Source organism: Gallinula chloropus (assembly GCF_964237585.1).
Source record: "Gallinula chloropus genome assembly, chromosome: 1".
NCBI lineage: Eukaryota > Metazoa > Chordata > Aves > Gruiformes > Rallidae > Gallinula > Gallinula chloropus.
Genome location: NC_140085.1, coordinates 55,428,652 through 55,445,505, shown reverse-complemented (window position 1 = coordinate 55,445,505; position 16,854 = coordinate 55,428,652). Strand labels below are relative to the sequence as shown.

The 16,854-nt window shown below is 44.9% G+C and overlaps 2 protein-coding genes across 2 annotated transcripts in view; one reads left to right on the top strand and one right to left on the bottom strand.

Annotated features, from left to right (window-relative positions):
• Positions 1-4,272, top strand: part of PLEKHG7 (pleckstrin homology and RhoGEF domain containing G7) — a gene marked incomplete at both ends in the record, with an annotated part of 34,060 nt that extends 29,788 nt beyond the window's left edge. Inside the window, 2 exons of the mRNA XM_084272569.1 lie at positions 691-788; positions 4,165-4,272. Coding sequence (XP_084128695.1) covers positions 691-788; positions 4,165-4,272 — 206 coding nt within the window. The remainder of the gene's footprint in view (positions 1-690; positions 789-4,164) is intronic.
• A 10,446-nt stretch (positions 4,273-14,718) lies between these two features.
• EEA1 (early endosome antigen 1) overlaps positions 14,719-16,854 on the bottom strand; it is a 74,416-nt gene continuing 72,280 nt past the window's right edge. Inside the window, exons 28-29 of the mRNA XM_084272740.1 lie at positions 16,458-16,556; positions 14,719-15,416 (exon numbers count right to left, since the gene is read on the bottom strand). Coding sequence (XP_084128866.1) covers positions 15,294-15,416; positions 16,458-16,556 — 222 coding nt within the window. The 3' untranslated portion in view covers positions 14,719-15,293. The remainder of the gene's footprint in view (positions 15,417-16,457; positions 16,557-16,854) is intronic.

The following is a 16,854-nucleotide window of genomic DNA, read 5'->3' as shown; positions in this document are numbered from 1 at the left end:
TCACTCCAGGCATGTGACCTTGGTGCTGATTCGTCCCCTCGCAGGAACACCTGGCCCATAATGCCCAAAGGCACCTGCAGGACGCAGGAGATGCTGCTGTCACAGCCAGAGTCACCAAGTGACTTCTGCAGGAGTTTGGCCGGCACCAAAGAGCTGCCGACACCACACCCGGCCCTGCCGGGCATTGCTGCTGGCAGCCAACCAGGGGCACCCCGGGCAGCTGGGACGGCTCATGAGGACACCCCAGGGAGAGCCCAAACCCACCACCAGCCTGAGTGCAGTTGCTTCCCCACATAACAGCCATCATACAGACCCATGTGAAACGAAATGGAAACAAAATAGAAATGGGGCCTTTCTCTTTAACGTTTCCTGTTTGTTTTCCCCCAGCTCCTGTTATGATCTAGTCCACTTTGAACAGAAGCTTCACCTAATGACCCCAGCCTCAAAAGCACAATGATAACATAATTTAAAAAGAAAAAAACAACAATCACTGCAAGGAAAATTTACTTTTTGCAGTAACAGAGCTTCCCACACAACAACAAAAATACCCCTGTCAGGGAATACTGCCCTATTAAGCATCAGAAAAGATTACATGCAGCATTTCTTCAATCATAACCAGACAATGTGACAAAAGATTGGACTGACAGCTGTGTGAGGGAATTTGTGTAACTTCTCTCTGTTTTTCTGCAGTCTCCAGCCTGCGAAATGCCTTCCTGATCCAGCACCAAAACAGATACCGTCAGTGCATAGCCGTTTTCTTGCTGCAAGCTCAGACAGAGGCAGCCAAGGTAAGTTAGCGCATCCCTTTTTTTTCTTCCCTCCTCTCATTACACAGCTATGCTTTCCCTGAAGGAGGATCTCACCCTAAAAGTGGCCGTGCTGTGCTAAGAATCTCTTACAGTTGTGACATTTGACCAAAACCAAGTCAAAACAAAACAACACCCCGGCGCTCTGGCTCACACATTTGTTACAGGGTTTTAGCTGCTGCACATGCCCCAGTTTGCTAACAGGGGTGAACATGGGTCACATTCTTGTTGAAAAAACATTATCGTTTCTGGTTGCTGAAAAAACAGTACACTGTTTCTTGGGTAACAGAGATGGAGACAGTCAGCCACTCCAGGGAAGTCAACACCAAAACAACTCCCCGCACCGAACTCATATGCATTAGTTCTTGGCTCAGGGAGCTGTATCCTGCTCATCTATGCACGAAACACATCTTGCAGTTCCAGGTTGAACAGATGGTATGATTAATTCCACTGTTATATAAATTTACCCCTCATTTTCACACATCACATTTCTAGTAACAGCGCTGTATGTAACATCTGAAAGTGTGGCAGGCACTTCACAGAAATACTTTTTTTTCTCCTGTAAGTTGAATTTCATTCTCTAATACCTAATGGGCAAAAATTTGACTACCACTAATACTAATTCTTTAAAAAAACCCTGCAGTGGAAGCAGAGAGTAACTTCTTCCCATTCCTGAAACACTGATTAGCACCTGGACTAAGTATCCATTCAAGAAGTCATTACCTTCCGTTCTTGCAATATTACCTTTCCCTTCCAAAGCTGCCTTCACACTAAGTGGCTACTGTCTTCTCAGTGTCTCCCAAGTCCAGTTCATCAAAGGAGAAAGCCCTGCAGTGAAAGTTTCTTTTCACTTGGGTGCGGTGGCATTACAGCATTTCGTTGACTTTGGGCATCTCTTAGCCCTAGGAAAGGTAAGACTTATCAGCACTGGTTGAATGAATTATTGCAGCTCCCAAGAAGCCCAATCTCAGTGTAACCAATACCTTCTTTAAGAAATTTTGCTACCCAAGATGAGCTTATGGCTTTAGCTGACGTGATTCTGCAAGGCAGAGAGAAAGACGATCTGGATAAGACTGATACTGGTGAGGATTGTCAGACCAGGGCCTCAAGATAGCTAAGCTCTATCAAATGGGAGACAGCAAACTGAATGAAGCCATAATTTCCATTGCCTCACGCCAAGTGCAGGGCTGTTATGTCACAAGCTGCCTCTGAGATCTCCTGATGTTTGCAAGGTGCCTGCCTCAGTGCCAGGCTCATCCCGACCGCCTGCAGCTCACTTCCATACTGTGCTCTATCACAGAACCACAGATTCACAGATTTGTAAGGGTTGGAAGGGACCTCCAGAGATCATCAGGTCCAACCCCCTGCCAAAGCAGGCTCCCTGGGACAGATCACACAGGGAGGTGTCCAGACGGGTCTTGAATATCTCCAGAGAAGGAGACCCCACACCCCCCTGGGCAGCCTGTCCCAGGGTTCTGTCACCCTCACTGTGAAAAAGTTCTTCCACATGTTAGTGTGGAACTTCCTGTGCTCCAACTTGAAGCCATTGCCCCTTGTCCTGTCACCACAGACCACTGAAAAGAGGCTGGACATTTCACTCTGTGTCCCACACTTGAGATATTTATAAACATTAATAAGATCCCCTCTTAGTCTTCTTTTCTCAAGGCTGAACAGCCCCAGTTCATTCAGCCTATCGACTGCAAGGGCAGCACATACAATGCACTGAACACAGGTGTGGGGAATCCCTCACCCAACCCCCACCTCTCTCTGAGACATCAATACTTTTTTCCACAGGCAGACCTGTGGAAAAAACAAACCTCAGATACACTGCTGTCGCTCATCCCACCACCCATACCACTCTCTTCTCTTCCCCCTGCCCCCACTTTCCTCCCTGAGCCTTAGAAAGCCCAGCAGTTTAAATCTTGTCTCCTATGGGTCCGGGCATGCTACAGCCAGGGAAACCCCTGAATAGCCACCACCAACACACTGCACAATAGATCCTCCTCCGTCAAGAGCTCTATGAGGACCAGAGTAAACATCCCATGCCAAAGCTGGGCCCTGTGCCCTGCCTCTGCCAGGCAGGAACAGCTTGCATGTGCAGATTCTTCACATGGCATCTGCCGAGAGCCCTTAGACCTGTAGGTCATCCAATTTATTGTCTCCAGCTTTTTGTTTTTCAGAGTGATGTTTTTAACACATTGAGGGTGTAAACACACGCAAGAAACAACCCCGTGGGTCAGTAACAATTGTTATGAATCCCAGTGTAACATGAAGTAGAACAGGCTGCCCCTTCTCACATTTCTGCTCTTTGCATCAAAGCTCAGTGCCTCTGCATCCATTACAGCAGAGAGAGCAGCTCCTGACTGGGCAAACTAAAAACCCTGGGGAGGGAGAAGCACAGCTAGACCTTAAGCTCATGTAGCTACCAACTAATTTGTAATGTCTAATTATAGCCATTCAGAACCAACTCACAGCTCTAGCAACCCAGACTGTCTGGACTAGCAGAGAGAATGAAGTTACATATTCTAAATCCATCTCTCCAGCCATCAGCCTCTGCCCTCATACCTGTATGACAGCAGATGAAGAGCTGAGTGCAGTCAGCGTGATGTTAGAAACCGAAAGTCACGTGGCAGCACATGACAAATCTCGGAGCGGGGACAGAAGAGCACTGGGGCTCTTAATCAGAGGAACAGGGAACCCAAACCACAGGGACAACATTAAACTAATAAATACTAGGGGGCAGTGGCAAGGTGAAATAGCCTGCAGCAAAGTTCATCGTTACCAGTAAACAAGACCATTAAAATCCTACCTTCCAATCACAAAGGAAACCTTCACTGGAAATCCCTGGCCACAGATGCAGACTCCAGCAGCCTGTAGTGGTCTGAGCAACTGGGAGAGCCTCAGTTCTGGGATAATTCACAGAATCAGAATCACAGAATGACTAGTTTGGAAAAGACCTTTAAGTCCAACTGTTCCTGCCTTATGCTAAACCATATCCCTAAGTACCTCATCTACCCAGCTTTTAAACACATCCAGGGACTGAGACTCAACCACCTCCCTGGGCAGCCTGTTCCAGGCCCTGACAACTCTTTAAGCAAAGACTTTGTTCCTGACATCTAATCTGATCCTGCCCAGGCGCAGCTTTGTGCCATTCCCCCTTGTCCTAGCTCCTGTCACCTGGCTGAAGGGACCATCACCCACCTCTCTACAACCTCCAATTCGCATTCACTTCAGGAATTCCAAGCACGGGCCTCAGGAAACGCTAAATAAAACTAAAGGCTGTGGGGGTTTATGCATCTGAATCACTGGAACTTCTTTTAGATTGTCTTAGTTTGCAATTTTTTTTTTCTTGTTACAGAAAACATGGATGTCACAGATAGAAGCGGCAATCTCCAGTTACACCACGCACCGTGAAGCCAAGAAAAGCACTGCTTTCTGCTCCCCAGCTGAATCCTCTGAAATTTAATAATGTCAGCACAGCACTGAGGGGGCCAGTGAAAGACTTGTGGTAGTAACACAGTTATTTCTCCCAGCACGCCTGAAGTTTCAGAAGCTAACAGATTTCTGACTTGGTTGGAGACAAATTATGAGTTTTGACCACAAGATGTAGGAAAAAAAAATGAAGGGGGAAACTGAGCTGTGAAACAAATGAATTGGTCTTAGATGCTCCTTCGCTTCAGTAGGGGAAGGCTCTTGCCATCTAAGGAAGTTTTAATACTGCTGCTTGTTTCCTACACATCAGGACATGGAAAAAAAACCCAAAAACCCTATATTGGTGAGGAGAACTTATTCACCAGAGAAGTCTAGATGGGTTATTCCAAGCTCATGAACACTTCATTAACAAATTTCACAAGATTAAAATCGTATAGACATAGCTTCTTACAGTTATAACTTTGTACCTACTAAACCACAGTATCACAAGATGTTTGCATTAATGTTGGGCTTGTGGAAGCAGATCAGTAGAAGCATATATTGTGCCAACTCAGTGAGATTAAAATGAAATTATTTAAAATTAAAGTTAAAAGAGATTATTTAAATTTCTTTGAAAAAGGTCATAATCACATACAACATTCAGTTATACTACAGATGCTACAGACTATATAAACGGAACTATAGTGTAATGATGCCCCTTGCTTGGGATTTATTATTTTTACCTGAAGTTTTTTACTTGAGATCTGTAATTATGTATTGTTCACACTTGTCACACCCTTTAGAGGTCAAGTTCGCTTCACAAACTTAAGCGTTCGTTTGGCATTAAACCACTTGATACTTCACTACTATCCCAGGTCTGTGGTCCACATAGCATGTGCACCTCTGTTCATCACCTCCCCCTGCCCCTCTTTTTGAGGTACTGGAGGGAACTCGAAGACTATCTAGCCCCATCCCCCTGCCACAGGCAGGGACACCCTCCACTAGCCCAGGTTGTCCAAAGCCCCATCCAGCCTGGCCTTGAACACTGCCAGGGAGGAGGCAGCCACAGCTTCTCTGGGCAGCCTGGGCCAGGGCCTCGTTGCCCTCATGGAGAGTGGCAAGACAGACTGAACCTGTTTGCCCCAACATTTGTGCAGGTAACGACCATGGAGGGAGGGTGCTCTCACCAGGTTACTGTGGCTAATCCTGAGGTTAGCCACAGAGAGAAAGGCAAACTTTTCTAAAGCCGTTCTTAGGGATCTCTGTCACTTCTCTCACGCTGTGTGCCCACCAGCCTGACTCCCTCAGCAGAAAAGCCAGCCCTTGGAATATCCCCACAGCCTCAGAAATTACTTCAGGGTGAATGCAACATTGATGAGAACTATGCTGAAAAATGCAGGAATGCTGTTCCAGCTGCTGGCATTATACACAGGGAGCTCGGCCTTCGCTTCACATTCCCCTCTGCTCTGCAGTCTGGCTCACCCAGCTCCAGCCATCAGGACACCACAGGACGTTCTACCCACTTGAGCTGGCTCACCTGTACATGCAAGCTACAGTCTGAAGGCTGTACATATGTAAGTATGTATCTACTTACCTGGTTCAGCACCCTCCAGGTGCAGCCCGGATCTGCTGCAGCACACATTCCTGCTCTTCCCCTGTGCTTGTGACAGGCAAGTTTTTGCCACAGGTTCCTGGGAAAGGAAGAGCCAGGCAGGCTCCATGCCAAGGGGTGAATGTGCAAGGCAGCAGAGCAGAACAGAGAGGAGATGGGAGATCTGCTCCAGGACACCTTGCTAGCTGCAAAGATGTAGCCATAACTTGCTTTAGACAGCTGTGCTCGATGTCCCCAGTCTCTAGCTCAGCTGCACAGTGTCACAAACTTCCCTTTCCAGCCCTGGTGCCGCACCAGGACCTCATGGTATCCTGGAACCAACACAGAAACAACAGAAAGGTATTTCAAGTCCAGAGAAGTCACACCTGACAAACTGAGCTCTGGGCTTGTGCATCAGTGGAAGGGAGGGGGTGTTTTACTCCTCTGTGTACTTTTTGCCAAAACGACTTTAAGGCAGATGTGCTCAGTTTACCAGGCACCTAAGTAGTCCCAGAGATCCAGTATGTCCTGGAGGCCAGCACATCTCCAAGGAAGACACCCCAGGGGAAGGAAGTATTCACACGCAGGTTGTCTTTAGGGAGATGTAGGCTCAGGAGGCTCTTCTGTGGTCTGGAGAGAAAGTCACCTCAGAAGCAATTGAGGTAGCACTTAACCTCCCAACTTCAACTGCACTTCAGGAGAGCTTTTCTCTACCTCCACTGTCTACATGGAGCCCCGTGGAAGATCTGCTTCAATAGCTAAATATAGCTATTGTGAATGCCCCCCCAGTTCAAGAGTGGCTCTGTCATGGCATCACTCTCTTACACAGTAATGATCTGGCATCTCTCCACAACACAGTTCCATCCTGAAAGAGGTTACCATCTCACAACTGAGCCCTTCATTAGTGTCAAAAATTAAACAAGTGCTACTGCTATGACAGCAGCCTGACTGCACTGAACGTGATGTCTCCACACTGTCAGTGGCAGAAGGGCTTCCACAGAGTGTGGGACACCCAGCAGCTTCGCACAGGTACTGGGAATGGAGAAAACGATTTTGAATTTAACTGGTGAGGAGAGAGATTTGAGAAACGGTCATTATCACTGCCTCCTCAGGCATGTGAAAGCTTTTGTTGCAGCTCCCCACAAAGCTAAAAAACTGGAGCATTTAGCTTGTTCTTAGACGTGAGACCTGCAGCAGTTCATTTGTGAAATCTCTTATCCCCCGTGTCAAAGTAGTGAGCAAGGTAGTGTTGAATGACAGAACCGGTCTATTAGAAAGGTCTAATTTCTTACTTTTTTATTATTATTGTCATTACTCATTCCCTTAACAGGTTAGAAAAGAAAAATGACTTTTCAATAACATTTCATCGCAGTTTATACAGAACTGGTTGATGCATGGTGTCATTTTCTCATCCAAACCCACAGCCACCTTCCAAATTGCAGGGTTTAGGAATTACAGTGCACGCTGGACTATATTTCTTTCACAATGTAAGGCACAACTACATAATCACAAATAGTAAACACAAACACTGGGAACAGAACTCAAGAGAATCGAACTTCAATTCAAAAGAAATAAAACAAAAACACACTCATGCAAAAAGTCTTATCTACACCGACCAAGATGGTATGATCCAGTTTAAAAGAAGTGCAGTACTCTGTAGGTCAAACTGCAACAAAAGGCTAGTATAATACATTACCTCTAGATACCTGGTAAGAACATAAAACTTTTTCCATTTATACTTTATACAATTATACAGAAATTAGGTTGCATGAGCAATATTCACATCTGCAATAGTAACCTGATCATTAAAATCCAGAAAAGAGGCAAAACAAGACAATGTGATTTGTGGCACGCTCCCATTACAGAATACCATTCATCAAGCTCACATCTCGAGTATTGAAGGGAAAAAAAAAAAAGGGGGTGGGAGGTGGGGGAAGGACACCAAAAAAACCAAATGACAGAGCTGCATACAGAACAGTTTCTACCCAGCAGACCGTGATTATGAAAGCTTGTGGTTAGGACTTATTTCCTGTCCAGCAGCTCCAGTTTATGAGATTGAAACTGCAGAAGTTAAAAGAACACAGCAGAGGTTACTGTCCATTCAAACTACGGGGTGATTTCAAACACATTGGGGGAAAAAAAGAAAAAAAACCCTTTTTGGTGATCAACTTTTGCAATTTTGGCATTCACTATAACTTTTATGTAACATGACAGCGAGCAAACCTTAGCAAACTTCCCTAATGGTTGGATTTCACACTGAGAGGTAGTTGAAACGAAATCTAACGTAACGGCCTCGAATGGTGGGGGGGGGTTTCATGGTTTTGTGTGTGTGTGTGAATTTTTTTTTTATTTTTTCTTTTCTTATAAAAGTGACAAATCCTATACAAGCAGCATTTTGGACACATTACTATAAAAAGACCTGGTATTTGCTAAGCCAGCGAGACATTCCTTTAGACATCCCTCTTGTGCCAGGAGTCAAGGTTTCGCGTGAGGCAGCAGAGTACTTGGCCATAAAGCCAACAGCAGGAGCCTGGACCTGCCAGCACTGGCCTGTTGCCATATAGTAACGATGAACACTTTTTTTCCCAGCCCTCTATACCCCCCCCAAAAAAAAAGGGCAGGAAATGCAGATGAATTTGTTCTTTCTTTAGGTAATAAGGGGAGGAAAAATTGGAAAACGCTCCTACCAGGCTTCTGCTTTCATAGTAATGTTGATCCAAATGGGTTAGCAGGGCTTCAGGAATCTTCAAATGAGCAGATACTCCTGGATCTGCTGCACAGCAAGTGCATAGTATGTGGTGAGCTACAGACAAAAGGCAGAGTTTATTACAGTGACTAGTGCCTAGCCTCTTCCTTACTGTGACCTTAGGTGGCGTCTAATGCTCTCTCTACAGATTCAAACCTCTCTGTTCAGTGCCCTTTAAGAAACCAAACCAAACCAAACCAAACCAAACCCCGAGTTTCTGTGGAGGGACTTTGTGATCCGATTATTGCTGGTTTTGAAAAGCACACCACTCTCTGCTTTTGGAGAGGCTGTGGTTGGACAATAAATTTAAACTTATACTAGAAGGGGGTGTGAGGTCAAGACTTTGAAAATTAAGAACTCAACAACTGGTAAGACCCCTGGAAACACACAAAATTTACGTTTTCTCTTTCTGTAATCTTAAAATTAAGCTCAACAAAGACAACGTGTGCATGGCTACGTGGGTTTTTTTGTGGTTATATGTGCTCTCAGACAATGGTCACGTTTTTGGTACAAAGGAATGATGAGTGCAATTCTCCTGACTTAGCAAGGGACCAAATGCAATACAGTCCAGCTGAAGATAAACCTTCTGTCCACTGATTACAGCCTACATATGCAACATCAAGGATGCCATTCTGCTTACTGCAGAATATATTCATTATATTCAGTTGGACAGCAAAAAGTGCGTAGTGCAAATGACAGTGTTGTCTCCTAGTCCTCCAAGAAAAGAGGAGCAGGAAGGGTGGTACTTGGAGGAGTTTCACCATACTCAAACCATGGTACCATTCTTCCTGGCATGTTTATATTCTGCTTGAACTTCAGCTCCAGCAGTTTTCTTTCTGCCACCGAGTACTGGTCATAAATATTTTATGTTTTGCAAAAAACTTTTGTTCCCACTTTGTGTTTAACTGGCATTTTACAATCCAGAAAAGTACTTTAACTTTTCCAGGTCCTTTCTTTGGGGATGTCACTTCTCTTAAATCCAGCATGAGAGCCTCAATTGTTCTTGCTAATATAATGTGAACACAGCAAGGTTACTTCATGCGTCTGCTCCCAAATCCCTTCTTGCTTCACTAAGAAAGCTTTTCCAGGGAGGATTCACAAGTAATTCTAATTGTCCCAAAGCCAACAAAAATAGTTATCCATTGTTCATGTGTACCTAGTGCTCCACACTCCACTGCAACTTGGGATATTTGAAACCTCCCAAAAACAGAGGGAAAACCCCCCACACTGTACCCTAGAGCCTCAGACTCCTGTGCCAGAGAGTGAAGCCAGATGAAAAACAAGATCCCTCAAAACCTCTTCCCTCTGTTGGGAAGCTGCAACAGAAAATTCCTTTTGTTTCTCCATCTGCAGACAGCAACTTTTCCTACTGCGACTCATTGATTTTATCTTCTTTGTTCAACCTTTGCTGGGAAGGGAAGATTACTGGTGGGAAGGAATACCTGGGGTGAAGAAATGAGTAGCAGCTCATGAAGCCGAGCCAGCTAAGATCAAAAGCCTGCTGATCACTGACCTCTGCAAGGCTACCTGCCTCCAGAGCGGCTGCAGGACACTGGTATGAAGTACGCATTGCTGACATGCAGCTGGAGTGGAACAGGAGAATTTGGCACCTTGGAGGCAACAAGCCAAGCAATTGAGGCTCTTTGACTGGGAAGAGAGGTGATGCCTCCAAGAAGTTAGAGAGCTTCTCCCCACCCTTAAAAAACCCTATGTTTTACACCGCTCCGTAGCTTGTCTCAGCCCACATTGCAGCTGGTCTCTCACATTCTGCTCCCTCAGTGATTCCAAACGTGGATGGAGTCTCCTGCAGAGGGGACAGGTTCAGGAACAAACCCCAAACTTCAGTGCCCCATTCCTGATGCCATGGTATTGGCCAGTAATCAACGGCAGCCTGAAGATCCCCACACACCTACTGCTTCCAGCACTGGTTTTACCATCATTTCCACCTCTTGCTCCACACCGGCCTCTCCTCAGTGAATCAGAGCAAGCTGGTTCTTGCTAGAGGCTGTTAAAACACATCACTCTGCATCCTCCAGTTCTGAGGCTCAAGTCTGCCGTTTTATTAGTGTTTCCCTCTGTGTCTGTGTTTGCAGTCTGAAGAATCAGTGCCTTAAACTTTTTGGTCTGGAATCCTTTAACTCGAGTGTGGTTAAAGTTACCAGGCTTTTTACTAGGTATTCCTATTACTTATGTTTTAAAGGACCCCAACAAACCCCCCACATTCCTACTGACAACATGCCACAATCAGACATCAACACAATCAGACTCTGCAAACAGATTTATAAATATAAAGCTTTTCACTTTCCAGTTTCCCTTATTATGCATCTCACAGGTGGTTTTACTAAGCTTAAGCACCATTTTTAACCTGGCAGTGAGGCCGAGAGCATTACAGGGTCTGTTACACCATCAACTTGTCAACTAATACAGACCAGCACAAAGGAAGGAGCATAAGATTTATCAATGGAGTTATAAATTTACTCCAGCAAAAAGCTGTATCAGTCCTGATCTACTGCTGCAGACCCGAAGCTCAAGCTCCTAGCACAGCACTGTTTCTTCAGATTTTAATGTGGTGTATTTATAAAGTGTTTCTATCCTCTCAAAAAGTTGGTCATATAGATCGGTCAGCAAAAAGCAACCTCCAGACATCAACCTGGTTTTTGCTCCCAAAGCTGAGGAGCTCCAGTCTGCAGGCTGACCAGCTGCACTGCTTCAGCAGCCAGCTGACTGAGGGGACTCTGCTTGTCTTTACACAAAGGCATCCCAAAAGGCTGAACAAAGAACAAACCTACTAGACTTTCTACCACTTCCTCTTTACTGCAGAGAGCTCTCCTTGGCCTTCACATGTTCCCATTCAAAAGCCAAAAGCCAGAACACAAGCGAGTCTTTTCACCACCTCCCCAGCTCCCTGAGAGATTTCCATCTTCCTCTGCCTCGTGCGTTTTGTCCTTGTGCCGCTGCAGGAACCTTCTCTCTCCCCTCTCAAAATCCCTTCTGCTCCACGTGGTCATCCTACACCCTGAGAGCAGCAGGAGGCTCCGTGTGCCACATGACAGGGCAGAGACTGTATTGAGGCCGCAGCATGAACCGTCACATCTTAACCCTCCCCAGATTCCTGAAGTCCCGTGTCAGACAAGGCAAGGCTCAAAAGCAAACTCTTCCCATTTTTTTTCTCAATAAATAAGAAAGAAGAAGAAGAAAAAAAAATCCACAGCAGAGATTCTGCTCCTATCTTCTATTCAAGAGTCTTGCACCAAGCAGATACACTGAAGAGGTGGAACAGCGAGGCTCTGTTCACACAGAATCCTTGCAGCAATTGTTTCTTTTGAGCAAACAACTCTCAAATTCAAACCATAAGAGCAGGTCAGTATTTCAAATAAACCATGGGTGTACCCCAAATCCCCAAACAGCAAAGAGAACCAGTTGCATCATTCAGCTGGCTTTTAGGAAATAAGAATTTGATTTTAGGAAAGACCCTTGAAGAAGACTCCTTGAGGCCGCAAATGTAGAACTAGACAGGCAAACTAAGAAGGGACATGAAACATAGAGATCACTACTAGTGATCTATCAGCAATCCTGGCAGACTGGGGAAGCTCCACACGACTGGAGTTTGGTAGATGTTACACCCATATACAAGAAGGGTCAGAGGGAGGATCCGGGGAACTACAGGCCTGTCAGCCTGACCTCAGTCCCGAGGAAGATCATGGAGAGGGTCATCTTGGGAGCTATCATGCAGCACATGCATGATGGCCAGGGGATCAGGCCAAGCCAACATGGGTTTACAAAAGGTAGACCCTATCAAACTAACCTGATCACCTTCTATGACAAGGTGACCCGCTTAATGGACAAGGGGAAGGCTGTGGATGTGGTCTACCTGGACTTCAGTAAAGCCTTTGACACGGTTTCTCACAGCATTGTGACTGAGAAACTGGCTGCCACTGGCCTGGACAGGTGGACCCTCTGCTGGGTTAAAAACTGGCTGGATGGACACGCCCAAAGGGTGGTGGTGAATGGAACCACATCCAGCTGGAGGCTGGTCACGAGTGGCGTCCCCCAGGGCTCAGTCCTGGGTCCAGTTTTGCTCAACATCTTTATCAATGACCTCAATGAAGGGATTGAATGATCCCTCGGTAAGTTTGCTTGGGAGAAGTGTTGATCTGCCTGAGGGTAGGGAGGCTCTTCAGAGGGATCTGAACTGGACCGATGGGCTGAGACCAATGGGATGAAGTTTAACATGGCCAAGTGCAGAGTGCTGCACCTGGGACATAACAACCCCATGCAGTACTACAGGTTTGGGGGAGTCTGGCTGGAGAGCTGTCAGGCAGAGAAGGACCTGGGGGTGTTGGTTGGCTGCAGACTGAACATAAGCCAGCGGTGTGCCCAGGTGGCCAAGAAAGCCAATGGCATCCTGGCTTGTATTAAAAATAGTGTGGCCAGTAGGTCTAGAGAGGTGATTGTGCCCCTGTACTTGGCATTGGTGAGGCCACACATCAAGTGCTGTGTCCAGTTCTGGGCTCCTCACCATAAGAAGGACATTGAGGTCCTCGAGCAAGTCCAGAGAAGGGCAACCAGGCTGGTGAAGGGGCTGGAGGGCAAAACATATGAGGAGCGGCTAAGGGAGCTGGGGATGTTCAGCCTGGATAAGAGGAGGCTGAGGGGAGACCTTATCACCGCCTACAACTGCCTGAAGGGAGGTTGTAGAGAGGTTGGCGATGGTCTCTTTAGCCAGGTGACAGGAGATAGGACAAGGGGAAATGGCACTAAGCTGCACTAGGACAGGTTCAAATTAGATGTTAGGAAAAAATTCTTTACTGAAAGAGTTGTCAGGGCCTGGAACAGGCTACCCAGGGAGGGGGTTGAGTCACTGACCCCGGATGTGTTTAAAAAAAGGGTAGATGAGGTATTTAGAGATATGGTTTAGCATAGGACAGGAACAGTTGGAGTTGATTATCTTAAAAGTCTTTTCCAACCTTGTGATTCTGTGATACTTCTGGAGAAGAGGGATTAAGAAGTTTTTTCACTTCAGAGTTAATCAGCACTGGACATTTTTGATAAAAGGGACTCTTCTTCATTCACATATAGAGCTATCAATAGATAAAAGCCAACGAACCTGTGTCACGACGGCTAAGCTTCCCTCACTGTGACAGAATGTGATTGCTTACCTCTGGCAAGAAGTAGAGGAATTCAGGACACAGTCCTTTTCTCTGAACAGCTGGCACAAGTTTGTAAGACACAAAATGACTTGGGATGTAGGGAATTTATTAGGGAACTTAAGACAATGGGTGCCTAAATATTGGAAGGCATAACACATGCTCAGAAGAAATAACCTTAATGACTTTGAAATAACAGTGAAGAGACAAACAGCAAGAACAAACAGGTGTAAGTAAAACAACAAAAAAGAAGTTAAGAGCCTACATGAACTCTACAAGAAACCTCTGCTGCAAGTACAGAAAAGAAAGTATGATAAATACCTGAATATCTGAAGACATATATATTATACATATATATTATTTAAAGCTGCTTGGCTTATAACTAAGCCAGCAGCAGGAGATTCACACCACTGTTCTGAGCAGACTAAATCATATAGTTAACATAACATTTAAGACCCCCTGGGTAATGGGGGTCAGATGGAGCAATGGAAAACAGGTTTGTTAGGTGTAGCAGGAGTTCAGCTTCTTCCACCAAAAGCTGAGGGAAAGGAGAGAAAAAAAGGCGAGACAAACTGCAGCAGCCCCAGAAAGGACTGCTTCTTAGTAGGATACCTGGCGTGGAAGGTCTGGATGTCCCTTAGAACCACAAGAGCCTCTTGGGGCTTGCAGGGTACGGGTAGGAGGAAAAGATGCAGTAGAGGCTACCACCAGTATTGTTTGCTTTTAAAAGCCCACAGATAAGGGTTTCTGGAATATTCAATTCCATACACCGAATATGTGAACGTGAAATCAACAGTACAGGATGGAATATTGTAATGTATCATGCAATATTCCCCCAACACCAGCTACACTGTCGACTCACCATTTGTTCACACATACTCTCTCTCTCAGGCACACACAGACACACACAAACTACACAATACAGTGCACGTGAAGGTGTTCCGGTGTCCAAGCGCTGCAGCTAGGTAAGGGCTCAGGTGCTGATACTGCAAGGAGCTCTAAGTGGGCAAAGAAAACTGAGCTGGGTTCAAGTCCAGCCGTTACCCTCACTGTGGAGTTCGAACTTTAGAGAGAAAAGTCCAAGGACCAGAAAGACAGAAAGAAAACAAAAATCACAAGGGGTTATAAAGAACACCCGGTATGCAATCAAATGCAACAATTAGGCTTTTACAGCAACATTTGATACATAAAATCCTCACAAGTTTTTGCATCTTCCTTTTTCTTTGAAGGAAACAATAAACTGCAATATCACATAAACGCTGTTTCTCTTGAACAAAAAAATAAAAGATAAAAAAATACATTGTTACTCCTCTGTTTAAACTTTATTTACAAATAACTGGGTATTTCTAATCTAGACATAGAAGCTCTTTCCAGGATAAATGGCAATAAGCTATACGGATGATCTGAGCCCATGTCTCACAAAAAATACAATAGTTTTACTTGGTATCAATAAACATTTTTAAAATATACTAAATTTTGCCAAGTGTTACAATCATTGTCCAAACTGAATAGTAGTCTGAGTGCTGAACGAAGTGCATCGACAGAAAGTATAGATTTTAGTGTAACATTTCTTTGTCACTCACGACAGCCAGTTATCCTTGCAAGTCATTAAAACAAGTATCACAGACTCGGACAGGCTTCTTAGAGGAAGGAGTTAAGGCATTCTTTGCTGAGCACTCGGCGCAGAAGATATTTCCACACTGTCGACAGTGGTGCTGTGAGGGAGAAAAACAACACATGCGCTGAACACCAGTGACAGGGAATCAAACGCTACTCGAGATCACGATCTCGTCAACTCAACTCTTGTGTTTCAGAAGTTACTTTGAATTTTTCAAGAGCAGTTACACAGCACACAGAAGGGCATGGGAGTAAATCCCTTCTAAAAGGTAAGGGAGTAAAATATTCAGAAGCGCTTCGCTGAGTCAGGAGATTATACCAGTTCTGGAAGTGAACTGGTAGAAGGTTCATCCTCCTCTTGAACTTGTTTTGGTCACATAAAACATGTTCTTACATAGAACTACCTGGTTTCACACAAGAAGTACCCTTCAATCAAAGGATCCAGCAACCTTCGTTGAAAGACTAACCAAAGGACATCACTACAAGTAATGCAGGACAGGGAGAGCCACCCAGAACCAGGTCAGGGAGCATCACAAAGTTAACCTCGCAAATACCCTTTATGTTCTTCATTGCCAAGTCACCTGCTGAAGGGATGGTAATCTCTGGTTGAAGGGCACACCCTGGCAGTTGATGGATGCTAACATCTTAGCTGACCACAGCTACTTTCACAAGACAGGTCTGACTACAGACCTACAACACATCCAGTTGTTTCTTCTGTTCCACATATAGTCAGTGTTTAGAAAATAAGTCACAAAGTCATGTTGAGGCCCCATATTTTCACATATAACTAATTTCAGCAAATTTACATTCTTTTTATACCTGTAAATCCAATTCAGACTGCTTATTTATAAGTTTTCCGTAAATACCCTTCTAACAGTGTAATTTTGCTTGCTCACTCAGGGGACTGAACTATTTTAGCACTGTTTATAAATTGATGCTGTTAAAATGGCAAAAGAATCATTAATGAAGTAAATTTCACAAACTTTTTTGTTAATACTTAAGGCATTGCTTGCAGTAACTGTATTCTGAGGTGTCCTGAGCATCACAGCACTACTAAGGCCATTTTCCGGTTTGTATCCCATCTAAGAGTTTGAAAACGAGAAAAATAAAATCCCCAAAGAAAGACAAAACACACCTACCCTTCTCACTGTCACTGAAAAGCCTTTACCACAGGCCATACAATTCTGTACCTCATTGTCTTCTGCCCATTTCCTGTTGAGAGCTTGGGTGTGTTTGATCTGTACAGAACATATTTAAAAAAAAAACACTTTAAAAAATAAATCCTATCTAATTGCTACTAATTTCCCTTTTTTTTTCTTTATCACTGCACACACTACCCAATGCAGTATTAAAAGCATCAATTTTGCCATAATACTGAGAGCTTCTATTTGTTCAGAGATGCCATGGTTTTGCCCCTGCTGAGAGCCCAGCACCACGCAACCGCTTGTTCTTTAAAAGGGAGGGGGAGGGCGAGTTGAGGGAGGGGAAGAGGGAAGGAGAAGAAAACCCAAGGAACTAAAACCTCACGGGTTGGGA